Source organism: Topomyia yanbarensis, chromosome 3, assembly GCF_030247195.1.
Source record: "Topomyia yanbarensis strain Yona2022 chromosome 3, ASM3024719v1, whole genome shotgun sequence".
In the NCBI taxonomy this organism is placed as follows: domain Eukaryota; kingdom Metazoa; phylum Arthropoda; class Insecta; order Diptera; family Culicidae; genus Topomyia; species Topomyia yanbarensis.
Window position 1 is genome coordinate 225,282,003 of NC_080672.1, and position 27,537 is coordinate 225,309,539.

Genomic DNA, 27,537 nt, shown 5'->3' on the forward strand with positions numbered 1-27,537 from the left:
CGGTACAGCCAGTCGCGGGCGCCCCGGTGCGCTAAAATTTGAACCATTCGTACTTTCACGGCGGCATCGCTCTGCTTCAAGACCAATCAGATAGCAACCGTTTCATTGTGTAATCTAAATAATCAAATGTGCTGTCATTTCGACCTTTTCCATACATACAATAATATGATTAGGTTGGTCTTAGAAACGATACAATCTTTAAAATTTAATGGAATAGTTGTAGCATAAATACCATGGCGACTGTTGTTGAAAATTCCACACATAACAAATTTGTTTCGCTCTTGATTTTATTCACTGTACTATAAGTTGAATCCTGAGCACTTTTTTCAAATAAAACGTTAAAATTGCATGCTGGGTGATCCACAGATTGTGAAACTGTGTATAGGGGAGAGGGGGTAACAATGAAACACATTTTTTATACGATTTCATTTTGATGATAATACATGTTATTTGTGTAGCTAAAAGTGATACATAGTTTCACTCTGTTGTTAACTAATGCATATATTTTTTCCAGCTGGTAAAATTCACGGGAAATAACTTTTTTTGGGTAATCAACAGTCGGTGGTAAAATGTACCAGTGAGCCCCATGGGTAGGAGCTATGAAACACGACGTCGTCTACAGTGAAATATTCTACTTGCGAATTTCATTCTTTTGTTTTGACGAATAAAGATCCTAAAGCTTCCTATTAAAGTTATTTTGAGACGCAAATTGTTTGTTTCCGCAAGATATCACTATATCATCGCGTAATATCGGACCACCATATATGCATATAGGATGCAATCCTGAAAGAGGCGATAATTTCTACAAAACTTGCCCAAATTGACAAACTTTCCATTTAATGAAATGTATTTATCGTGGAAAATCGGAACCCATTCACATTTTAATATAGATCACAAAGACAAGAAATTTTCAGTGTTCCCCATATATCATCGTTTCACAGCTACCCAATGGGTCTATTTATGAAGATTGTCAAATTGCACAGAACCATGACTAGTTACCAAAAAACTTTGTTCGCGGCAAATGTTGAGCATAAAATTTGCTACAAATAACAGTAGAATAAACATTTTTCTGGTGAACGGTAACTCATAAAAATGAAATAATGATTTTTATGGCAAATTTACTCTGACTGTTATGAAACAAACAAATATCCATTAAAAGAGATAGAGTTATCAGAAATGTTCCAAAATATAGTAACACGTGTAAAGAATTAGAAACCATGAAATATGAGGGAATGAGAAGATTATGTTCATGCATTATGATTTTATTGCGATTGTTTCATAGTTCCTGCTGATCCACCGTTACCCTCTCTCCCCTATGCTTTTTTTACTGATCAATCAGTCTCCTGGCATGGATCGCCAATGTGAATAGTACGAGTCTGAAGAATCACCCAGCACGCTCCATGACACCCAAATTGGTGTTATCTTTGCGGTTGCTAGTGAACGAATGAACAACGCAAGTATCGTTGCTCCCCAACCAAATATACGATTGCTGTGACGGAAATGCTTTGACCATTTCTATAAAAGGTTTAGTGCGCCAACGGAAATATGCATTACGGGTAATGAATCAATGCAAATGATAGCATGGTACTACACAAGAACTGCTACATTAGAGTCTATTTGAAGTACCTGCGGAGCACGCCAATACATGTCATGTTGGCAGAAACTGGACAAATACCCATGTCCGTCAGGATAGAGTCACTGACAAAACGAGAGCTGATTAGGAGCACATATTTCAGATCAGCTTTACTGAAATTCACAAGCGACACCCTAGCGAGAGAGACTCCAAACGGTTAATTCCTAACCGAGGTGGCAGACAAACACGTCGATCTCATTTTTAAAATCCACTTCTCTGACAAGGATATGCCATACAGAAGAAGAATGCGCTATTTCGGACATGAACAAGGACAAACTTGGGCGAAACGAGAGCGAAAAAGAAGCAAAATAACGACCGCGTGTGGCAAGCGACGTTCCACGAACAAATGGAAAAATTATACAAAAATTGCAACAGAATCTATACAGATGCATCAAAAACTCCCAGTGGGACAGCCTTTGCCATCCTCGACGATACAGATGGGACCATTAAGGCGGATAAAATCAACAACAACTTTTTAATTTCCAATGCGGAACTAATGGCTCTGCTCAGAGCCATAGAGGAGATAAAACGCAAAGGCTACAACAAGGCTGTGATCCTAACAGACTCTAAAAGTGCTTGCGAGAGCCTATTGAACGATAAGATACAAAAAAACTACATTGTTGGAGAAATATTCAAAGAAATCCAAGACATCGGCAGAATTAAAATTCAAATCCAGTTGGTACCGAGCCACACGGGAATCAAAGGCAATGAGATCGTGGATCAAGCAGCAGCCGCGAAAACACTGCAAAAACAAACAGATTTCAACGGAATCAGAATGGGTGATGCTCTGGTTCTAACTAAAACAGAAACGTGGAACGACTGGACAAATAAATACAAAGAGGATTCGAGAATCAAAGGAAAATGGCATTACAATATTATGAAACAACCTGGGAGTAAAATATGATCCAAAGAGCTCTTACTGAATGCAAAACAAATAAAAATACTAAGCCGAATCAGATCCGGCCATACCTCAACGAATGACAAAAGAGCACAGTGGAAACTAAAATCGGACAACTTATGTGACACATGCGAGGAAGTGGAAGATGTCGAATATATACTATACGTGTGTCCGAGATTCAACATCACTCGAAGCAAGTACCCTGCACTTGAGTACATGAAACCTCCTACGGAAATATTCTTGGAAGAATGCAAGCACAGCATGAAACAAATAGTAAACTTCTTGAGCGAAACAAACACCAGAATTTAAAAAAAAACGGACTACTGTGGCGAAATGGACCAACTATGGTCTTAGTCAGTCTTCATTGATAACAGCAAAGGAAAAAAAAATCATCTCCTGTAAACAGCTCAGAAGGAGCTCGGCCTCATGTATCGGCCCTGGTCGGAAATGTTCTAGATTCGTCTGAAGAGCTTGCCTACGGCTGGTGATACGGGTTGCCTTAAACCGCATTCCTTACAGAAAACCTCGACATTTAGAGACGTACCCGAAAAGTGTTACAATGGAACATAAAAAGACTACTCAACCTTGCCGAACTCGAACTGCTCATCGGTAACCACCCAACACTTATCTTGGTGTTACAGGAAGTACAGCGGATACCCCAGACCTTCTTGAAACGATTTTGCAAGAAGAATTTACATGGCTTACGGGGGTGGGCGTAGCGTAGTTGGTAAATCGATTGCCTTGTACACAGCGCACCTCGGTTCGAGTCCCGGCCCCGCACATAGCGTTGAAAATTTTTCATAAGAGATTTTAAACCGAAGAGCCGAATGACCTTAAGGTTAAAACTTCTATAATAGAAATAAAAAAATACATGGCTTACAAAGTCAGCAGTAAACTATTATCAAAACGCAGCAGTCGCCTTGCATTCTTCGGTTCCACATACGGTGGTCAACTTTAACACAGCTTCTTGGTGTCGCAATGTGATTACAGGCCCCAATCCCGGTGACCATCGTATCAATCTATTTGCAAAATACATGGCATCAAGATTTTCAGAAAAAAAAACTGGATGAACTGCTAGGCCAACTAACAATGACCAACTAGGCCTAGGCTAGGCCAACTAACAATGACCAACGATAATCCTCGGTGACGTCAACGCCCACCACTATACCTGGGGGCGTCTAGCACAGATAACAAAATCAGTGTCGCTTGATCCAGCCATAAGCCAAGGCTGTACATTAGTGGTGCGATGATGTTAAAGTAGCCATCAAAACTCGCCGAAAAGCTCTTCGAAAATATAAACGGCTTCCCACCTTCTGTGACCACATGTGACCATTTGACACAGATGCTGATACAGTCACAATAGTCGATCAAAAAAAACACTCAGGCAGGCAATTTGTGAGGAACCAAAAAATATTAAAAAAAACTAGCTCATTCAATGAGTTTCAACGTCGCAAATGCTTAGTGTGGAAGTCCGGACATGCTGTAGACTCAGGTGATTCGCATTTCTTATGCCAAAAGATTCTGACTCCTGCGGTAGCAGACAAATGGTTAAGTCAACGGTAAACTAGCAGCTTGCTCATATGAAATGCTACGTTATTTACAAGGGGAGGTTAACATATTGTGACAAAATGCTACGATGGGAGGGAGGGGTCGAAATTCGCCGAAAAAACCACGTTATTTGTGTACGGCCCCTTGACACCTTCCCTATTCAACATCCCTAGTTTTACAAATAAAATTTGGTTTTAAGCTGATAGGCCCAGTTTCAATTTTGTTTAAATATTTCTTAACCACGAGTTTCCTGGGACCCCAAACTTTGTGCACTTTTCGTAGTCTGTTGTTTCCATTTTTTTATTTTATTTTGTTTCGCAGTGTTATTGACACTTTTTTCTAATTTTTATATTTCCAGGAATCACCTAAGGATTCGAAACGACTACAATTAGCAACTATGTCCGTCCTACTTCTATTATATTCGATTCAATACATTGAGCTATTGTCGGCAGCAACAAACACAATGAATGATGGACCTGCATTAAAGTTAACCACAAATTCATTAATTCCAACGCAAAATATCGTTTCTCAATTCTCACTGGATAATAACTCATATTTTACTCATTTGGCATACGACAGACGACGGAATCTGCTATACGCAGGTGCAACTAATCGAATATTTCAACTTGATATTAGTCTAAAGCAATTGAATGAGGCAATCACTGGCCCAAAACTCGATTCTCCACAGTGCCACGCTGGTGGATGTTCCCCAGACGATGTCGAGACTTTCGAAACAAATAACCATAATAAAATTCTGGTATACAATGAAGTGGGAGATACTCTGATAGCCTGTGGCAGTGTTCAACAAGGGGCATGTGATATTTACTATCTCAGCGGACGATTTCCGGAATCCGCCAAATACATGGAGGTGGCTTTAGCAGCGAATGATGAATTTTCTACGACCTATGCATTTATAGGCCCGAGCAAATACCAGTCATGGAAGAAAGAGGATATACTTTATGTAGGAACAACATTTACGAATGTTGGTGATTACCGTCACGATGTTCCAGCTATATCTTCGCGAAAACTTGACGATCTAAATTACGCTGAATTTTCGATTCAGCAATCCAACATAAATATCGATGTGAAGTATCGTGACCATTTCATTGTAAACTACGTGTATGGATTCAACAGTTCCGAATATGCCTACTTTGCGGTGGTCCAAAAAAAGTCACATTTGGCCGATGAAGCTGGATTTGTAACGCGGTTAGCACGAATCTGTGTCAACGATCCCAATTATGACAGCTATACAGAGGTATAAAATACATTTTTGCTATATGGGTAATAGCCTGGCCGCGATTTGTTAGAATAAACTTCAAAATAGCCATATCAACGAGCGCCGGGCTGAAAAAGTTTCCTTTTAACCTAATATAAACACCTGTAAAATTTGAAACCAGTCCAAGAAAAATTAATGGACCCGAAAATCAATTGGAGTGAACCAAAGGCAATTTTATTGAAATTTTGCATTTTTTCGCTTTTTTCCTTATATAAATTGTTTTAAAACCATCAAAATTAATATGTAATAACATACAAAATGTTTTTATTGATGCGAGAAACCTATTACAAAATTTAAATTTTGCACGGAATCGATCATTCCTAAATTGAGAGGCTGAGAGCAAGAGTGGGTTAAAAATTCACTGCGAGCAAAAATGGTATACGTTTTATTAAGAGCAAAACCGGTTTAAGTACCAGTCAGAGCAGAAAAGGGATAAAAAACCTTAGCGCAAAATGGGTTAAAAAGATATACCACTTTTGCCCTGATAGGAAAAATATTTTATTTTTATCCTGGTTTCAGAAATTATTTATCACATATCTATGAAATTATCATCAGTTATTTGAAAGTTGGTCTATACCATTTCCCCGAAAGCCATTCCCCAGAATTCCCTTCTCTAGAATGTACCATTCCCCAGAAAGACATTTCCCAGAATGTACCAATCCCTTGAAAACCATTATCCAGAATGCCCCATTCCCCAGAAAGTCATTCCCCAGAATGCCATATTCCCCAGAAAAGTTAATGTTTTATTCATTATTTGTGGTTAAGCCAAAGGTTTGCGCATACCTTAACTTACTTGGGGGGAAGGGGAGGAGTTGCTTCTCTAATCTTCCGGTCATCACATCACATGCTTAGGTATTCTTAGTATGTACAACAAACATGAAGATGTGACACAAGGCGCCAAGAGCGCACTAAAATCCTGTCAATCCTATTTTTCATTGGATTGTCTGCTCTAAATATATCACTAGGGGACCATTCACAAATGATATCGGAAATTAACAATAGGGGAAGAGCGTCACGTAACAAGATAAAAACTAAAAATGAATTTTAGGCGTATCAGCGGATCAGAGATAAAAAAACGAACAACATTGTTTATGAATGGCCCCCAAACAAAGAATATTCCATAACGAATATCACGTAACATCGGCAACAGAGCATTGGGATCAAGGCCAAGTTCCCCCTGGGTCGTGCAAAACTGAGAAGCAACATCAATTTAGGCACAGATAGCAGACGTCCATTTATTTGCATTTTATTTTTGATTTGTTTTTTCATTTGTTTCTCTTGCTACAGTATATGCAACTCGGTGCAAGAGAACGTGACGGCCAAGGAAACGGAAAGCCAATAGCCTAAAACAGATAGGGAACAGGAAGGAGGACTACGAACAAGGAAACAAACAACAGATGAGAAATCGTTTACTTATTAAATATACCTTCTATACTAATCACAATTATTTTGTTTTTCTTGTTTCGTTTCAGCAAGCCAGTACGGAACAGTTAGGCTTTGTAGGTTCTTATCTTGACAGAGTCTAGATGGGCGAATGAACGTCTGCCAGGGTGTGGGCTGAGAAATGACAATGACACTGTAGCGCTGGGCCTGTGGCCTGCGACCAGAGTTAAAAATATTCAAATTCATTGAATGAAAATTGATCATATTCAGCCGCATTCATTTTCAATATTCAGTGACGCAGCTGAAAACGTCAAACGAACAAACCGCCCATTCATCTATACAGATTTTCATTCGTCTCCGATTATTACACGAAGCGACCGTGCAGCAACGAATCAAACGCATCAAAGTAGGCCCTGGCACAATGTAAGCGATGATGATTGTTGTTGTATATGCTTTTCCGGTATTTGAAAACATTTTCCTAGATAATTAGTGAAATGAATATATTGTACGATATTCAACTGAATGAATAAGAAGGGATATTTGAATGAATACTTTTTCCATTCACCTCGAGTCGCATCAGGTTCATTTTCAGCCGTCAAAAAAGAGCTTCGATTATTTTTAACTCTGCCTGCGACTGGCATGGTCCATTCTCATTGATTCGGAAGTCTTCTTGGCTGGTTGGTAGATATGTGCTCCTACTTGCAAGTTGATCAATTCGCTTGGGTGGGGGACATGTGGATCCTATTAGTTGTCGACTTTTTTGATCGTTAGTATGAGGCTAGTTCAGGAAAGGAGTGCAAGACTGGCACCTAAGAGATAGTTAATTATTCAGGATTTGTTCTTATGATTATTAAACTCGACCAAGTACACCGGCTCTCAGAAATGATAAGCAACCCTTTCGGGTCGGTGTGGTCTATTCGAGTCGAACCAGGCGGACATTCGGTTCGAGCAAACTTTATGGGGAATAGTGGATAAATATTTCGTACACCTTCATTGGCAGAGATTCTTTTTGCGAAATCCTAAAATACCTTCACTGGTATAGCTACTCAGGATAATAATAATAGAAAAATTAAGGGTTTGCCTGGTCTATAATGTAATGAATATGTATATTGACTAGAACAGGGATAATCGAGTTATGTTATAAGATAGAGAAGAAACAGTACAGTTGTAAGAAAAGTATTCGCGAGTAAGGACTAAGCATGTTTACCGTTTCAATTAATAGTCGATTGATCCTCTTCGGACCTAGAAGACAAAAAGGAGATTAGGAAGAGACAGAAGCGGATTCAATGCGAAATTTGCCAATATGACGTTGACCCCAAGGCAATGGTAAGATGATTTTCCATAGGATGACAGACTAGATGACACGACGTTACATGCTCTAAACTTGCACTCGTCAAGGCACCTCTGCATAGCTAGCCTGAACATGTTCGGGTTCGCTATGATCGCTGCCTTGAGAGCGCTGTTTGGAATTCCATCCGGCCCTGGAGCTTTGTTCATTGCTAGGGATTTAGCCACTGCGAGTAGTTCTTCATTCGTCACCGGAGCCACCGTTTTGGCCCTGCCCGCACTGTCCCGTAGTGCAGGTGGCCAGGGGCTTGTGGCTCGAGAAGGGAAGAGTACTTCGATAATCGTCGCCAACCGGTCCGGAGACCGTTCTAGGGGTGAAGAACCCCCTTTGGTCTTGGCCATCACGATCCTGTAGGCGTCACCCCACGGATTCGCGTTGGCACTCTCACACAGGTTGTCGAAACACGCTCTCTTGCTGCTTTTAATGGCCTTGTTAAGGGTCAATTTCGCAGCTCGAAGCACAGCTTCACGGCGGTTCTCTCTTGCATCCTCGGTGCGAGCTCTTTGCATCCTAAGTCTAGCTCTGAGACAGGCTGAGCGTAGAGCTACAATCTGGGCACTCCACCAGTATATCGGGCATCTGCCGTTTCATGGCAGTGTTTTTCTCGGCATAGTGGCGTCGCACGCGCGTGATAGAACAGCTACCAGCGCATCCCCGCTTAGACTATCGGTGTTGGCCTCTAGTCCCAGGGCCGCGGTGAAAGCTTCGCTGTCAAAGTGTCACCCGCGTACCTGACAGGGATCTCCTGCTCTCGGATGCTGCACACAATAGTTGATCCTAAAGCGGATTGCTAAATGATCGCTATGGGTGTAGCCTTCGTCTACCCTCCATTCCATGCCTGGATCCAGACTCGGGCTGGCAAATGTTACGTCAATCCACGCCTCCACCCCTTTTCTACGGAATGTACTAGCGGAGCCATTATTAGCTAACACAGTATCGAGTTTCGCAAGCGCCTCCATTAGCGCTTGGCCTCTGTTATTTGTACAGCGGCTGCCCCAATCCACTGCCCAAGCGTTAAAGTCTCCCGCTATGACTACCGGTTTCCGGCCCACTAGGTCTGACGAGAGCCTGTCAATCATCTGGTTGAACTGTTCTATGGGCCACCTTGGTGGAGCGTGGCAGCTGCAATAGAACACACCATTGATCTTGGCAATCGCAACACCCTCGGCGGAGGAGTGTATTACCTCCCGAACCGGGCACAGTCCCGTTGTACAGATTGCCGCCATTCCAGACCCGTCCGACACCCAATTGCCGTTGCCGGCAGGGATGCTGTACGGGTCTGATAGGAGGGCGACATCTGTCCTCGACTCCGAGACCGACTGCCACAGCAGCTGTTGCGCTGCTGCACAATGGTTAATGGGTTCTCGGCTTCTTCTTAGTTACCTCGCCGAAGGGACACGAAGGTCCGCCCATAGCATGGTTACGGGCTTGCTTTTTAGCGGTGCAAATAAGGCACTTGTGCGCCTTAGTGCAACCCCGCTCCTTATGCCCCTCCTCGCCGCAGCGACGACATAGTTTGCTCCTGTCTATGCCCTTGCACTCGTAGGATTTATGGCCAGACTCAAGGCACCGATAGCACCTATCCACTGAAGGCGGCTGGGGTATGCTAATTGGGCATACCGACCACCCGAGCAAATACTCATGGGTTCAAACACCACATAGCCCCTTGAAAAGACCTTAAACATGGTCCGTGCCAAAATTTACAACCATCAAGGCACCATAAAATGGTATCAGTAACCCATAAATATACAAACATATGGTATTTATATATTTAAATGAATTTTAGGCGTATCAGCGCATCAGAGATAAAAAAACGAACAACATTGTTTATGAATGGCCCCCAAACAAAGAATATTCCATAACGAATATCACGTAACATCGGCAACAGAGCGTTGGGATCAAGGCCAAGTTCCCCCTGGGTCGCGCAAAACTGAAAAGCAACATCAATTTAGGCACAGATAGCAGACGTCCATTTATTTGCATTTTATTTTTGTTTTGTTTTTTCATTTGTTTCTCTTGCTACAGTATATGCAACTCGGTGCAAGAGAACGTGACGGCCAAGGAAACGGAAAGCCAATAGCCTAAAACAGATAGGGAACAGGAAGGAGGACTACGAACAAGGAAACAAACAACAGATGAGAAATCGTTTACTTATTAAATATACCTTCTATACTAATCACAATTATTTTGTTTTTCTTGTTTCGTTTCAGCAAACCAAAATCTATGCGGACTAGCACATACGAACAGTTAGGCTTTGTAGGTTCTTATCTTGACAGAGTCTAGATGGGCGGATGAACGTCTGCCAGGGTGTGGGCTGAGAAATGACAATGACACTGTAGCGCTGGGCCTGTGGCCTGCGACCAGATTTAAAAATATTCAAATTCATTGAATGAAAATTGATCATATTCAGCCGCATTCATTTTCAATATTCAGTGACGCAGCTGAAAACGTCAAACGAACAAACCGCCCATTCATCTATACAGATTTTCATTCGTCTCCGATTATTACACGAAGCGACCGTGCAGCAACGAATCAAACGCATCAAAGTAGGCCCTGGCACAATGTAAGCGATGATGATTGTTGTTGTATATGTTTTTCCGGCATTTGAAAACATTTTCCTAGATAATTAGTGAAATGAATATATTGTACGATATTCAACTGAATGAATAAGAAGGGATATTTGAATGAATACTTTTTCCATTCACCTCGAGTCGCATCAGGTTCATTTTCAGCCGTCAAAAAAGAGCTTCGATTATTTTTAACTCTGCCTGCGACTGGCATGGTCCATTCTCATTGATTCGGAAGTCTTCTTGGCTGGTTGGTAGATATGTGCTCCTACTTGCAAGTTGATCAATTCGCTTGGGTGGGGGACATGTGGATTCTATTAGTTGTCGACTCTTTTGATCGTGAGTATGAGGCTAGTTCAGGAAAAGAGTGCAAGACTGGCACCTAAGAGATAGTTAATTATTCAGGACTTGTTCTTATGATTATTAAACTCGACCAAGTACACCGGCTCTCAGAAATGATAAGCAACCCTTTCGGGTCTGTGTTCTATTCGAGTCGAACCAGGCGGACATTCGGTTCGAGCAAACTTTATGGGGAATAGTGGATAAATATTTCTTACGCCTTCATTGGCAGAGATTCTTTTTGCGAAATCCTAAAATACCTTCACTGGTATAGCTACTCAGGATAATAATAATAGAAAAATTAAGGGTTTGCCTGGTCTATAATGTAATGAATATGTATATTGACTAGAGCAGGGATAATCGAGTTATGTTATAAGATAGAGAAGAAACAGTACAGTTGTAAGAAAAGTATTCGCGAGTAAGGACTAAGCATGTTTACCGTTTCAATTAATAGTCGATTGATCCTCTTCGGACCTAGAAGACAAAAAGGAGATTAGGAAGAGACAGAAACGGATTCAATGCGAAATTTGCCAATATGACGTTGACCCCAAGGCAATGGTAAGATGATTTTCCATAGGATGACAGACTAGATGACACGACGTTACATGCTCTAAACTTGCACTCGTCAAGGCACCTCTGCATAGCTAGCCTGAACATGTTCGGGTTCGCTATGATCGCTGCCTTGAGAGCGCTGTTTGGAATTCCATCCGGCCCTGGAGCTTTGTTCATTGCTAGGGATTTAGCCACTGCGAGTAGTTCTTCATTCGTCACCGGAGCCACCGTTTTGGCCGTGCCCGCACTGTCCCGTAGTGCAGGTGGCCAGGGGCTTGTGGCTCGAGAAGGGAAGAGTACTTCGATAATCGTCGCCAACCGGTCCGGAGACCGTTCTAGGGGTGAAGAACCCCCTTTGGTCTTGGCCATCACGATCCTGTAGGCGTCACCCCACGGATTCGCGTTGGCACTCTCACACAGGTTGTCGAAACACGCTCTCTTGCTGCTTTTAATGGCCTTGTTAAGGGTCAATTTCGCAGCTCGAAGCACAGCTTCACGGCGGTTCTCTCTTGCATCCTCGGTGCGAGCTCTTTGCATCCTAAGTCTAGCTCTGAGACAGGCTGAGCGTAGAGCTACAATCTGGGCACTCCACCAGTATATCGGGCATCGGCCGTTTCATGGCAGTGTTTTTCTCGGCATAGTGGCGTCGCACGCGCGTGATAGAACAGCTACCAGCGCATCCCCGCTTAGACTATCGGTGTTGGCCTCCAGTCCCAGGGCCGCGGTGAAAGCTTCGCTGTCGATGTGTCACCCGCGTACCTGACAGGGATCTCCTGCTCTCGGATGCTGCACACAATAGTTGATCCTAAAGCGGATTGCTAAATGATCGCTATGGGTGTAGCCTTCGCCTACCCTCCATTCCATGCCTGGATCCAGACTCGGGCTGGCAAATGTTACGTCAATCCACGCCTCCACCCCGTTTCTACGGAATGTACTAGCGGAGCCATTATTAGCTAACACAGTATCGAGTTTCGCAAGCGCCTCCATTAGCGCTTGGCCTCTGTTATTTGTACAGCGGCTGCCCCAATCCACTGCCCAAGCGTTAAAGTCTCCCGCTATGACTACCGGTTTCCGGCCCACTAGGTCTGACGAGAGCCTGTCGATCATCTGGTTGAACTGTTCTATGGGCCACCTTGGTGGAGCGTGGCAGCTGCAATAGAACACACCATTGATCTTGGCAATCGCAACACCCTCGGCGGAGGAGTGTATTACCTCCCGTTGTACAGATTGCCGCCATTCCAGACCCGTCCGACACCCAATTGCCGTTGCCGGCAGGGATGCTGTACGGGTCTGATAGGAGGGCGACATCTGTCCTCGACTCCGAGACCGACTGCCACAGCAGCTGTTGGGCTGCTGCACAATAGTTAATGGGTTCACGGCTTCTTCTTAGTTACCTCGCCGAAGGGACACGAAGGTCCGCCCATAGCATGGTTACGGGCTTGCTTTTTAGCGGTGCAAATAAGGCACTTGTGCGCCTTAGTGCAACCCCGCTCCTTATGCCCCTCCTCGCCGCAGCGACGACATAGTTTGCTCCTGTCTATGCCCTTGCACTCGTAGGATTTATGGCCGGACTCAAGGCACCGATAGCACCTATCCACTGAAGGCGGCTGGGGTATGCTAATTGGGCATACCGACCACCCGAGCAAATACTCATGGGTTCAAACACCACATAGCCCCTTGAAAAGACCTTAAACATGGTCCGTGCCAAAATTTACAACCATCAAGGCACCATAAAATGGTATCAGTAACCCATAAATTTACAAACATATGGTATTTATATATTTAAATGAATTTTAGGCGTATCAGCGGATCAGAGATAAAAAAACGAACAACATTGTTTATGAATGGCTCCCAAACAAAGAATATTCCATAACGAATATCACGTAACATCGGCAACAGAGCGTTGGGATCAAGGCCAAGTTCCCCCTGGGTCGTGCAAAACTGAGAAGCAACATCAATTTAGGCACAGATAGCAGACGTCCATTTATTTGCATTTTATTTTTGTTTTGTTTTTTTCATTTGTTTCTCTTGCTACAGTATATGCAACTCGGTGCAAGAGAACGTGACGGCCAAGGAAACGGAAAGCCAATAGCCTAAAACAGATAGGGAACAGGAAGGAGGACTACGAACAAGGAAACAAACAACAGATGAGAAATCGTTTACTTATTAAATATACCTTCTATACTAATCACAATTATTTTGTTTTTCTTGTTTCGTTTCAGCAAACCAAAATCTATGCGGACTAGCACATACGAACAGTTAGGCTTTGTAGGTTCTTATCTTGACAGAGTCTAGATGGGCGGATGAACGTCTGCCAGGGTGTGGGCTGAGAAATGACAATGACACTGTAGCGCTGGGCCTGTGGCCTGCGACCAGAGTTAAAAATATTCAAATTCATTGAATGAAAATTGATCATATTCAGCCGCATTCATTTTCAATATTCAGTGACGCAGCTGAAAACGTCAAACGAACAAACCGCCCATTCATCTATACAGATTTTCATTCGTCTCCGATTATTACACGAAGCGACCGTGCAGCAACGAATCAAACGCATCAAAGTAGGCCCTGGCACAATGTAAGCGATGATGATTGTTGTTGTATATGCTTTTCCGGCATTTGAAAACATTTTCCTAGATAATTAGTGAAATGAATATATTGTACGATATTCAACTGAATGAATAAGAAGGGATATTTGAATGAATACTTTTTCCATTCACCTCGAGTCGCATCAGGTTCATTTTCAGCCGTCAAAAAAGAGCTTCGATTATTTTTAACTCTGCCTGCGACTGGCATGGTCCATTCTCATTGATTCGGAAGTCTTCTTGGCTTGTTGGTAGATATGTGCTCCTACTTGCAAGTTGATCAATTCGCTTGGGTGGGGGACATGTGGATTCTATTAGTTGTCGACTCTTTTGATCGTGAGTATGAGGCTAGTTCAGGAAAAGAGTGCAAGACTGGCACCTAAGAGATAGTTAATTATTCAGGATTTGTTCTTATGATTATTAAACTCGACCAAGTACACCGGCTCTTAGAAATGATAAGCAACCCTTTCGGGTCTGTGTTCTATTCGAGTCGAACCAGGCGGACATTCGGTTCGAGCAAACTTTATGGGGAATAGTGGATAAATATTTCTTACGCCTTCATTGGCAGAGATTCTTTTTGCGAAATCCTAAAATAACTTCACTGGTATAGCTACTCAGGATAATAATAATAGAAAAATTAAGGGTTTGCCTGGTCTATAATGTAATGAATATGTATATTGACTAGAGCAGGGATAATCGAGTTATGTTATAAGATAGAGAAGAAACAGTACAGTTGTAAGAAAAGTATTCGCGAGTAAGGACTAAGCATGTTTACCGTTTCAATTAATAGTCGATTGATCCTCTTCGGACCTAGAAGACAAAAAGGAGATTAGGAAGAGACAGAAACGGATTCAATGCGAAATTTGCCAATATGACGTTGACCCCAAGGCAATGGTAAGATGATTTTCCATAGGATGACAGACTAGATGACACGACGTTACATGCTCTAAACTTGCACTCGTCAAGGCACCTCTGCATAGCTAGCCTGAACATGTTCGGGTTCGCTATGATCGCTGCCTTGAGAGCGCTGTTTGGAATTCCATCCGGCCCTGGAGCTTTGTTCATTGCTAGGGATTTAGCCACTGCGAGTAGTTCTTCATTCGTCACCGGAGCCACCGTTTTGGCCGTGCCCGCACTGTCCCGTAGTGCAGGTGGCCAGGGGCTTGTGGCTCGAGAAGGGAAGAGTACTTCGATAATCGTCGCCAACCGGTCCGGAGACCGTTCTAGGGGTGAAGAACCCCCTTTGGTCTTGGCCATCACGATCCTGTAGGCGTCACCCCACGGATTCGCGTTGACACTCTCACACAGGTTGTCGAAACACGCTCTCTTGCTGCTTTTAATGGCCTTGTTAAGGGTCAATTTCGCAGCTCGAAGCACAGCTTCACGGCGGTTCTCTCTTGCATCCTCGGTGCGAGCTCTTTGCATCCTAAGTCTAGCTCTGAGACAGGCTGAGCGTAGAGCTACAATCTGGGCACTCCACCAGTATATCGGGCATCGGCCGTTTCATGGCAGTGTTTTTCTCGGCATAGTGGCGTCGCACGCGCGTGATAGAACAGCTACCAGCGCATCCCCGCTTAGACTATCGGTGTTGGCCTCCAGTCCCAGGGCCGCGGTGAAAGCTTCGCTGTCGAAGTGTCACCCGCGTACCTGACAGGGATCTCCTGCTCTCGGATGCTGCACACAATAGTTGATCCTAAAGCGGATTGCTAAATGATCGCTATGGGTGTAGCCTTCGCCTACCCTCCATTCCATGCCTGGATCCAGACTCGGGCTGGCAAATGTTACGTCAATCCACGCCTCCACCCCGTTTCTACGGAATGTACTAGCGGAGCCATTATTAGCTAACACAGTATCGAGTTTCGCAAGCGCCTCCATTAGCGCTTGGCCTCTGTTATTTGTACAGCGGCTGCCCCAATCCACTGCCCAAGCGTTAAAGTCTCCCGCTATGACTACCGGTTTCCGGCCCACTAGGTCTGACGAGAGCCTGTCGATCATCTGGTTGAACTGTTCTATGGGCCACCTTGGTGGAGCGTGGCAGCTGCAATAGAACACACCATTGATCTTGGCAATCGCAACACCCTCGGCGGAGGAGTGTATTACCTCCCGAACCGGGCACAGTCCCGTTGTACAGATTGCCGCCATTCCAGACCCGTCCGACACCCAATTGCCGTTGCCGGCAGGGATGCTGTTCGGGTCTAATAGGAGGGCGACATCTGTCCTCGACTCCGAGACCGACTGCCACAGCAGCTGTTGGGCTGCTGCACAATGGTTAAGATTTAGCTGTGTAACGTTCACGGCTTCTTCTTAGTTACCTCGCCGAAGGGACACGAAGGTCCGCCCATAGCATGGTTACGGGCTTGCTTTTTAGCGGTGCAAATAAGGCACTTGTGCGCCTTAGTGCAACCCCGCTCCTTATGCCCCTCCTCGCCGCAGCGACGACATAGTTTGCTCCTGTCTATGCCCTTGCACTCGTAGGATTTATGGCCGGACTCAAGGCACCGATAGCACCTATCCACTGAAGGCGGCTGGGGTATGCTAATTGGGCATACCGACCACCCGAGCAAATACTCATGGGTTCAAACACCACATAGCTCCTTGAAAAGACCTTAAACATGGTTCGTGCCAAAATTTACAACCATCAAGGCACCATAAAATGGTATCAGTAACCCATAAATATACAAACATATGGTATTTTATATGGGATCTACCGGACCATGGTGATGGTGTTTTTATGGGTTGAACCCATTTCAAACACCCATGTCAAACCCCATGAGCATGGGCTTTTCGTTTGCTCGGGCAGCCGATCTTCAGTTTACCTTTCTCGGTTACCTTTTTGGCATCCGCCTTCAGTAGCCTGAGGTAGGCTACTTGGGTGCCGGAGGGTCCCCCTCTAAAACGCAGAGGCCCCCTCGATTGTCACGTCGCGTTGCTCCTTGACGGCTGCGACGATATCATCTGCGGTCGTGAATTCGTCCAGATGCTTGCACTGGAGAGTCATTTCCGCCCCTAGCGACCTGACCTGGGCGCCTTCACCAAGGACCTCTTGGGCCAAGGCCTTGTACACTACACTAGATTGTGCGCCTCGCTTCAGCACCAGAAGCATTTCTCCTGTGTTGGTGCGTCTCACGCTACGCACGTCTTGCCCAAGGGCCGAGAGGCTATCGGCCGCCTTCATCGACTTTAGGACGTCGGCGTATTTGTCTTTGTCGGTTTTTAACCACAAGGCCTCGCCACTGTCCTTGGCCTTCTTCGCTGGCCGCGACCTCCTGTGTCGGTGCCGGCTTCTTCTTGGTAACCAGTGTCCAGGGGTTAACGCCCCCCTGCCCCGGTTGCGCCGGGTTGTTGGTACCATCACTCTGCCCAGCGGGGTCACTCTCGCCCCCGCTTACCTCGACCAAACGGCGTTTGGCCTTGACGGTTGCACGCCGTGTGGTGTCGGATTTTGCACCCTCGCATGGTGACTTCCTAGGGCGCTTCGCGTTCGACGCCGTCTTGCGATTGCCCTTGCCTTTACTCTTCGGGGGGAACTCGGCCGCCGCTTCGAGCGACATGGCTACTCCATAGAAGTGAAGGCCACTGTCTGGGTACATATGTCGACCTTCTCTCTTCCCTCCCTCTTGGAGGCCACTGTCTGGGTTCCTCTGTCGGACTTCTCCCGACATTCCACCCTCTTGGCGTACTGTTCCTGTCTTGCGACATGAACAGCTTTTCGGAGCGCCAGGAGGCTCTGCTTCAGCTCCATGCTTATATTTTGCTTTGCGCTAGTGAACTCGATTATTGAATCGAGATGCTCCACCACTTTGCACATCGCGGATAGTGGCCCGTCCAGCGCGTTGGTAGGGCTATTTTGTACCACTGCTGGGGGTCACTGGTGCTATCAGATGCAGCACTCGTCGCTCCACTACTCTCCCCACGGGGGCCATTTGAGCCGGGGAATTTGAGTGGGGAACGTGCCATTTGAGCCAATATATTCTGATTCCTGATTACCTTTGGACTTTGGACCTGTAGCTCTGGTTCTCAATAGTTCCAGGTACGTATGTTTTTACAGACATGCTACTATTGAGATCCGTCATTCGCTAGCGGAGGTATGCATGCTTTTTTTTTAACAAAAAAAGGCATACACCTTTACGTCCTAGCCCAGTACACGTGCTATTGGTAGGGTCCAAGCTACCGCACGGGGTGCACTGGGGGCGTGTCGGGTTCGAATGGTGACCAGCCATTAATACCGACTAAACTCCATTGGGCTCCGCCATCGTTCCTCCCAGGAACTACCTCTCGGTATTACTTCTGGGGGGATGGCTGTACTTAATGTACTCATTCATTCTCACTCACGCGTCCATACGTCCTGTATGAGGCTTACTTGGGTGCTCTCTCTATCGCACCTTGATTCACTCTCAAACACTCCCACATGAGGCTGACTTTTGTGCTCACCTTTTTCGTTCCTTGCGAGGCTGACTTGTGTGCTCACCTTACTCATTCCTTGATAGGCTTACTTTTGTGCTCGCCCCACCCATACCATGTGAGGCTGACTTGGGTGCTCACCCTATCACCTGGTTCACTCCAGATCGTGTCACTCTATTGTACCTCTGTCACTCCCCCTGGCATCCCATGTGGGACATTTTTCTTAGGCCCCACTTCTGACATACCATGCGAGGCTGACTTGTGTGCTCACCTTTTTCATTCCTTGCTAGGCTGACTTTTGTGCTAGCCTCTACCATACCATGTGAGGCTGACTTTTGTGCTCACCCTTAACATGCCGTGTGAGACTGACTTGGATGCTCACCCTTTCACTCCTCTGCCACGCCATGAGGCATCGATAGCTAAGTCCCAACATACTACGCTACGACCCTCCCGTTTTGGCATGAGGCAGTCCACTTATACGCCTATACACTCACTCTTCTGTCTTGCTTCGGGGTGGCTGGGTTTACCCCTTACGCGGTTGCCATTCGCTGCGCCAAACCTACCTCAGCATGAACAGAACATTCACTCCCCCCTTTTTCGCTTGGCCTTTTTCGCTCCAACTAACCAATCACTAGTTAGCCGTGCCCGTCGACTGTTGCTCGGTTCGCCAGATTACCTGTAGCCTACAGGCAATCTGGATGGTAGCAGCCGAGACTGCGTTCCACTTTCCCACCGATTGACACATCCGCTGAATAAGGGTATCAGAGGTTGTGTCCCAGTCACAGACGTCAAGCATTACTCTTCTTTCGACATCGAACCGATGACATACGAACAGTATGTGTTCGGCAGTTTCGTCTACACCTGGGCAGTCCGGGCCGGCTGGGACCTCCGCGTGCCCGAACCTGTGGAGGTACTGTCGGAAACAGCCATGGCCTGACAGGAATAGTGTCAGGTGGAAGTGAACTTCCCCATGGGGTCTTCCCACCCAGCTCGATATGCTAGGTATCAGCCGGTGGGTCCACCTACCTTTCGAGGAGTTGTCCCACTCACGCTGCCATCTGGCGACCGAGGTTACCCTGGTGCGCTCGCGGGCTCCTCTATTTCCACGTAGTTCGAAACACTCCTCAGCTTCCCGAATGACCAGCCCGACTGGCATCATGCTCGCTATCACGCAGGATGCATCGTGTGATACCGTGCGGTAGGCAGATATCACTCTGAGGCACATCACGCGATAGGTGCTCTCCAGTTTCTGTAGGTAACTGGTTACCCTCAGTGCTCTTGACCCTGACGGGCCGCCGTACCTGAGGATAGATACGGCAACGCCTGCCAGTAACCTACGTCTACTGGCGCACACCTTTGAGCTGTTGGACATCATTCTCGATAGAGCCGCAACAGCAGTCGACGCTCTCTTGCATGTATAGTCGACATGGCAGCCGAAGGTCAGCTTGTCGTCTATAATGACTCCGAGAGACTTCAGACTTCGCTGTGAAGTGATCGCGACTTCTCCCACATGGATAATTGCATGTTGTGCCGACTTGCGGTTGTTGACGATAACTACCTCCGTCTTATGATGAGCGAGCTCCAGGCCTCTCGCGCTCATCCATTTCTTCACTGTGCTGATCGCGTGTTCTGCGGTTAGTTCTACCTCAGGAATTGACTCTCCGTAGACCTCCAAGGTTACGTCGTCGGCAAAGCCGACGATCTTGACTCCAGGAGGGAACTTCAGTCTCAGAACCCCGTCATACATGAGGTTCCATAGCACCGGGCCTAGGATCGAACCCTGCGGGACTCCGGCGGTACTCAGAACCCTTTTCTGACCGGCATCGGTCTCGTATAGCAGTATGCGGTTCCAGGATCCGGTACAGACCCACCGGTAGGCTAAGCCGGTGTAACGAGAGCGCGATGGCATCCCAGCTTGCGCTGTTGAATGCGTTCTTCACGTCGAGTGTCACTAACGCACAGTATCGAATACCTCGTCTTTTCCGTTGGATCGCTATCTCGGCAGTATTTATCACTGAGTTGAGAGCGTCCACTGTGGACTTACCCTTCCGAAAGCCAAACTGGTTGCTTGACAGACCGTCCGTACCTTCCGCGTACGGGGTTAGCCTGTTGAGGATGATCCTCTCAAGCAGTTTGCCAGTCGTGTCGATCAGACAGATTGGTCTGTACGCCGATGGGTCGCCTGGCGGCTTCCCGGGCTTCGGCAACAGCACCAATTTCTGCCTTTTCCATCTATCGGGGAAACGGCACTCGTCAAGGCATCTCTGCATAGCTAGCCTGAACATGTTCGGGTTCGCTATGATAGCTGCCTTGAGAGCGTTGTTTGGAACTCCATCTGGCTCTGGAGCTTTGTTCATTGCTAGGGATTTAGCCACTGCGAGCAGTTCTTCATTCGTCACTGGAGCCACCATTTCAGCCGTGCCCGCACTGTCTCGTAGTGCAGGTGACCAGGGGCTTGTGGCTCGAGACGGGAAGAGTACTTCGATAATCGTTGCCAACCGGTCCGGAGACCGTTCTGGGGGTGAGGAGCCCCCTTTGGTCTTGGCCATCACAATCCTGTAGGCGTCACCCCACGGATTCGCGTTGGCACTCTCACACAGGTTGTCGAAACACGCTCTCTTGCTGCTTTTAATAGCCTTGTTAAGGGCCAATTTCGCAGCTCGAAACACTTCACGGCGGTTCTCTCTTGCATCCTCGGTGCGAGCTCTTTGCATCCTACGTCTAGCTCTGAGGCAGGCTGACCGTAGAGCTGCAATCTCGGCACTCCACCAGTATACCGGGCATCTGCCGTAGTGGCGTCGCACGCGCGTGATAGAACAGTTACCAGCGCATCCCCGCTTAGACTGTCGGTGTTGGCCTCCAGTCCCAGGGCCGCGGTGAAAGCTTCGCTGTCGAAGTGATTGGACTTCCACCCGCGTACCTGACGGGGATCTCCCGCCCTCGGATGCTGCACACCATAGTTGATCCTAAAGCGGATTGCTAAATGATCGCTATGGGTGTAGCCTTCGTCTACCTTCCATTCCATGCCTGGAGCCAGACTCGGGCTGGCAAATGTTACGTCAATCCACGCCTCCACCCCGTTTCTACGGAATGTACTAGCGGAGCCATTATTAGCTAGCACAGTATCGAGTTTCGAAAGCGCCTCCATTAGCGCTTTTTTTTTTTTTTTTTTTTACAATGGAGAAGACCTTTATGTCCTAGCCCAGTACACGTGCTAACGGTAGGGTCCAATCTACCACACGGGGTGCACTGGGGGCGTGTCGGACTCAAATGGTGACCAGCCATTAATACCGACTAAACTCCATTGGGCTCCGCCATCATTCCTCCCAGGAACTACCTCTCGGTATTACTTCTGGGGGGATGGCTGTACTAAGTGTACTCATTCACTCTCACTCGCGCGATCATACATCCTGTATGAGGCTTACTTGGGTGCTCTCTCAATCACACTTTGATTCGCTCTCAAACACTCCCACATGAGGCTGACTTTTGTGCTCACCTTTTACGTTCCATGCGAGGCTGACTTGTGTGCTCACCTTACTCATTCCTTGCTAGGCTTACTTTTGTGCTCGCCCTACCCATACATGTGAGGCTGACTTGGATGCTCACCCTATCACCTGATTCACTCTCAATCGTGCCACTCTATTGTACCTTTGTCACTCCCTCTGGCATCCCATGTGGGACATTTTTCTTAGGCCCCACTTCTGACATACCATGCGAGGCTGACTTTTGTGCTCACCTTTTTCATTCCTTGCTTGCAACCAACCTGTGAGGCTGACTTTTATGCTCACCCTTAACATGCAGTGTGAGACTGACTTGGATGCTCACCCTTTCACTCCTCTGCCACGCCATGAGGCATCGATAGCTTAGTTCCAACATACTACGCTACGACCCTCCCGTCTTGGCATGAGGCAGTCCACTTATACGCCTATACACTCACTCTTCTGTCTTGCTTCGGGGTGGCTGGGTTTACCCCTTACGCGGTTGCCATTCGCTGCGCCAACCTACCTCGGCATGAACAGACCATTCACTCTCTTATTTTGCGCTTGGCCTTTTTCGCTCCAGCTAACCAATCACTAGTTAGCCGTGCCCGCCGTCTGTTGCTCGGTTCGCCAGATTACCTGTAGCCTACTGGCAATCTGGATGGTAGCAGCCGAGACTGCGTTCCACTTCTCCACCGTTTGACACATCCGCTGATTAAGGGTATCCGGGGTTGTGTCCCAGCCACAGACGTCAAGCATTGCTCTTCTTTCGACGTCGAACCGATGACATACGAACAGTATGTGTTCGGCAGTTTCATCTACACCTGGGCAGTCCGGGCAGACTGGGACCTCCGCGTGCCCGAACCTGTGGAGGTACTGACGGAAACAGCCATGGCCTGACAGGAATTGTGTCAGGTGGAAGTGAACTTCCCCATGGGGTCTTCCCACCCAGCTCGATATGCTAGGTATCAGCCGGTGGGTCCACCTACCTTTCGAGGAGTTGTCCCACTCACGCTGCCATCTGGCGACCGAGGTCACCCTGGTGCGCTCGCGGGCTCCCCTATTTCCACGTAGCTCAAAGCACTCCTCATCTTCCCGAATGACCAGCCCGACTGGCATCATGCTCGCTATCACGCAGGATGCATCGTGTGATACCGTGCGGTAGGCAGATATCACTCTGAGGCACATCACGCGGTAGGTGCTCTCCAGTTTCTGTAGGTAACTGGTTACCCTCAGTGCTCTTGACCATGACGGGCCGCCGTACCTGAGAATAGATACGGCAACGCCTGCCAGTAACCTACGTCTACTGGCGCACACCTTTGAGCTGTTGGACATCATTCTCGATAGTGCCGCAACAGCAGTCGACGCTCTCTTGCACGTATAGTCGACATGGCTGCCGAAGGTCAGCTTGTCGTCTATAATGACTCCGAGAGACTTCAGACTTCGCTGTGAAGTGATCGCGACTTCTCCCACATGGATAACTGCATGTTGTGCCGACTTGCGGTTGTTGACGATAACTACCTCCGTCTTATGATGAGCGAGCTCCAGGCCTCTCGCGCTCATCCATTCCTCCACCGTGCTAATCGCGTGTTCTGCGGTTAGTTCTACCTCAGGAATTGACTCCCCGTAGACCTCCAAGGTTACGTCGTCGGCAAAGCCGACGATCTTGACCCCAGGAGGGAACTTCAGTCTCAGAACCCCGTCATACATGAGGTTCCATAGCACCGGGCCTAGGATCGAGCCCTGCGGGACTCCGGCGGTAATCGGAACCCTTTTCTGACCGGCATCGGTCTCGTATAGCAGTACGCGGTTTTGGAAGTAACTTTCCAGGATCCGGTACAGACCCACCGGTAGGCTAAGCCGGTGTAACGAGAGCGCGATGGCATCCCAGCTTGCGCTGTTGAATGCATTCTTCACGTCAAGTGTCACTAACGCACAGTATCGAATACCTCGCCTTTTTCGTTGGATCGCTATCTCGGCAGTATTTATCACTGAGTTGAGAGCGTCCACTGTGGACTTACCCTTCCGAAAGCCAAACTGGTTGCTTGACAGACCGTCCGTACCTTCCGCGTACGGGGTGAGCCTGTTGAGGATGATCCTCTCAAGCAGATTGCCAGTCGTGTCTATCAGACAGATTGGTCTGTACGCCGATGGGTCGCCTGGCGGCTTCCCGGGCTTCGGCAACAGCACCAGTTTCTGCCTTTTCCATCTATCGGGGAAACGGCACTCGTCAAGGCATCTCTGCATAGCTAGCCTGAACATGTTCGGGTTCGCTATGATCGCTGCCTTGAGAGCGTTGTTCGGGACTCCATCCGGCCCTGGAGCTTTGTTCATTGCTAGGGATTTAGCCACTGCGAGTAGTTCTTCGTTCGTCACTGGAGCCACCATTTCGACCGTGCCCGCACTGTCTTGTAGTGCAGGTGGCCAGGGGCTTGTGGCTCGAGACGGGAAGAGTACTTCGATAATCGTTGCCAACCGGTCCGGAGACCGTTCTGGGGGTGAGGAGCCCCCTTTGGTCTTGGCCATCACAATCCGGTAGGCGTCACCCCACGGATTCGCGTTGGCACTCTCACACAGGTTGTCGAAACACGCTCTCTTGCTGCTTTTAATAGCCTTGTTAAGGGCTAATTTCGCAGCTCGAAACACTTCACGGCGGTTCTCTCTTGCATCCTCGGTGCGAGCTCTTTGCATCCTACGTCTAGCTCTGAGACAGGCTGACCGTAGAGCTGCAATCTCGGCACTCCACCAGTATACCGGGCATCTACCGTTTCTTGGCAGTGTTTTTCTCGGCATAGTGGCGTCGCACGCGCGTGATAGAACAGCTACCAGCGCATCCCCGCTTAGACTGTCGGTGTTGGCCTCCAGTCCCAGGGCCGCGGTGAAAGCTTCGCTGTCGAAGTGATTGGACTTCCACCCGCGTACCTGACAGGGATCTCCCGCCCTCGGATGCTGCACACCATAGTTGATCTTAAAGCGGATTGCTAAATGATCACTATGGGTGTAGCCTTCGTCTACCCTCCATTCCATGCCTGGAGCCAGACTCGGGCTGGCAAAGGTCAAATCAATCCACGCCTCCACTCCGTTTCTACGGAATGTACTAGCGGAGCCATCATTAGCTAGCACAGTATCGAGTTTCGCAAACGCTTCCATTAGCGCTTGACCCCTGCTATTTGTACAGCGGCTGCCCCACTCCACTGCCCAAGCGTTGAAGTCTCCCGCTATTACTACCGGTTTCCGGCCCACGAGGTCCGACGAGAGCCTGTCGATCATCTGGTAGAACTGTTCTATTGGCCACCTTGGTGGGGCGTAGCAGCTACAATAGAACACACCATTGATCTTGGCAATCGCCACACCCTCGGCGGAGGGGTGTATTACCTCTTGAACCGGGAACCTTCCCGTTGTACAGATTGCCACCATTCCAGACCCGTCCGACACCCAATTGCCGTTGCCGGCAGGGATGCTGTACGGGTCTGATAAGAGGGCGACATCTGTCCTCGACTCCGAGACCGACTGCCACAGCAGCTGTTGGGCTGCTGCACAATGGTTAAGATTTAGCTGTGTGACTCTCACGGCTTCTTCTTATTTAACTCGCCGAAGGGACACGAAGGTCCGCCCATAGCATGTTTATGGGCTTGCTTCTTAGAGGTGCATATAAGGCACTTATATGCCTTAGTGCACCCCCGCTCTTTATGCCCCTCCTCGCCGCATCGACGACATAGCTTACTCCTGTCTAAGCCTTTGCATTCATAAGCTTTATGGCCGGATTCTAGGCACCGATAGCACCTGTCCACTGAAGGCGGCTGGGGTATACTAATAGGGCATACCGACCAGCCGATCTTCAGCTTCCCTTTCTCGGTTACCTTTTTGGCATCCGCATTCAGTAGCCTGAGGTAGGCTACTTGGGTGCCAGAGGGTCCGTCCCTCAATCGCACAGAGGCCCGCTCGATTGTGACGCCGCATTGCTCCTTGACGGCTGCGACGACGTCTTCTGCGGTCGCGAACTCGTCCAAGTGCTTGCACTGGAGAGTTGTTTCCGCTCCTAGCGACCTGATTTGGGCGCCCTCGCCAAGGACCTCTTGAGCCAAGGCCTTATATATTGCACTTGATTGTGCGCCTCGCTTCAGCACCAGGAGCATCTCTCCCGTGTTGGTGCGTCTTACGCTACGCACATCCTGCCCAAGGGCCGAGAGGCTTTCAGCCGCCTTCATCGATTTAAGGACATCGGCGTATTTGTCCTTGTCGGTTTTTAACCACAAGGCTTCGCCTCTGTCCTTGGCCTTCCTCGCAGGCCGCGGTACCTCCGGTTTCGGTGCCGGCTTTTTCTTGGTAACCAGCGTCCAGGGGTTTGAGCCCCCCTGCCCCGGTCGTGCCGGGTTGCTGGTACCGTCGCTCTCCACAGCGAGGTCACTCTCGCCCTCGCTTACCTCACCCAGGCGGCGTTTGACCTTGACGGTTGCACGCCGAGTGGTGTCGGTTTTGGCACCCTCTCCTGGCGACTTCCTAGGGCGCTTCGCATTCGATGCCGTCTTGCGATTGCCCTTTCCCTTTCCCTTCGAGGGGAACTCGGTCGCCGCTCCGATCGACGTGGCTGCTCCATAGAAGGTAAAGGCCACTGTCTGTGAACCTCTATTAACCTTCTCTCTTTCCTCCCTATTGGAGGCCACTGTCTGGGTTTCTCTGTCGGGCCTATCCCGACATTCCACCCTCTCAACATATGCCTGCTGTTCCTGTCTTGCGACACGAACAGCTTTCCGGAGCTCCAGAAGGCTCAACTTCAACTCCTTGGCTATGTTCTGCTTTGCGCTAGCGAAGTCGATTATAGCATCGAGTTGCTTCGCTACTTTGCGCATCGCAGCTATTGGCCCCTCCGATGCATTGGTAGGGGTATTGCCTACCGCTGCTGGGGGGTCACTGGTGCTTTCGAGTACAGCACTCATCGTTCCACTACGCTCCCCACGGGGGGGAGACCTCGCCAAACCACCTCTTGCGAAGGGGTTTGGCACCTCCGTCTGTTTATTTTTATTATTTTTATTTTGCTCCATGAAAATTCCCACGAGTAGCGCGAGAAATATATGTCCGCCACGCCAGAGCTCCGCATTAGCGTGGTAAGGGACGCTTACTGTGGGGGTTGCCCAGGTACCCCACAGGCTCCGTTAACGATCGAGCATCTTTTTCACCCCCTCGATCACTCATCCCTCGGCACGGGTCGCTTCACGCCTTGGAATTGGGGTTATGCCCTACCTTGCTTTACGTGGTGATCTCGGCCCGGATCATCACAACCATCCTCCTTTACCAGGGCTTTGGACCTGTAGCTCTGGATCTCAATAGTTCCATGTACGTATGTTATTACAGACATGCTACTATTGGGATCCGTCATTCGCTAGCGGAGTTCCATTAGCGCTTGACCCCTGCTATTTGTACAGCGGCTGCCCCACTCCACTGCCCAAGCGTTAAAGTCTCCCGCTATGACTACCGGTTTCCGGCCCACTAGGTCCGACGAGAGCCTGCCGATCATTGCTTTTGTGAAAGTG

At 48.0% G+C, this 27,537-nt stretch overlaps 1 protein-coding gene across 1 annotated transcript in view; it reads left to right on the plus strand.

The window, feature by feature from the left end:
• The window catches only part of LOC131688832 (plexin-B), a 695,949-nt gene that overhangs the window by 80,732 nt on the left and 587,680 nt on the right, over positions 1–27,537 (plus strand). Inside the window, exon 2 of the mRNA XM_058973381.1 lies at positions 4,438–5,334. Coding sequence (XP_058829364.1) covers positions 4,477–5,334 — 858 coding nt within the window. The 5' untranslated portion in view covers positions 4,438–4,476. The remainder of the gene's footprint in view (positions 1–4,437; positions 5,335–27,537) is intronic.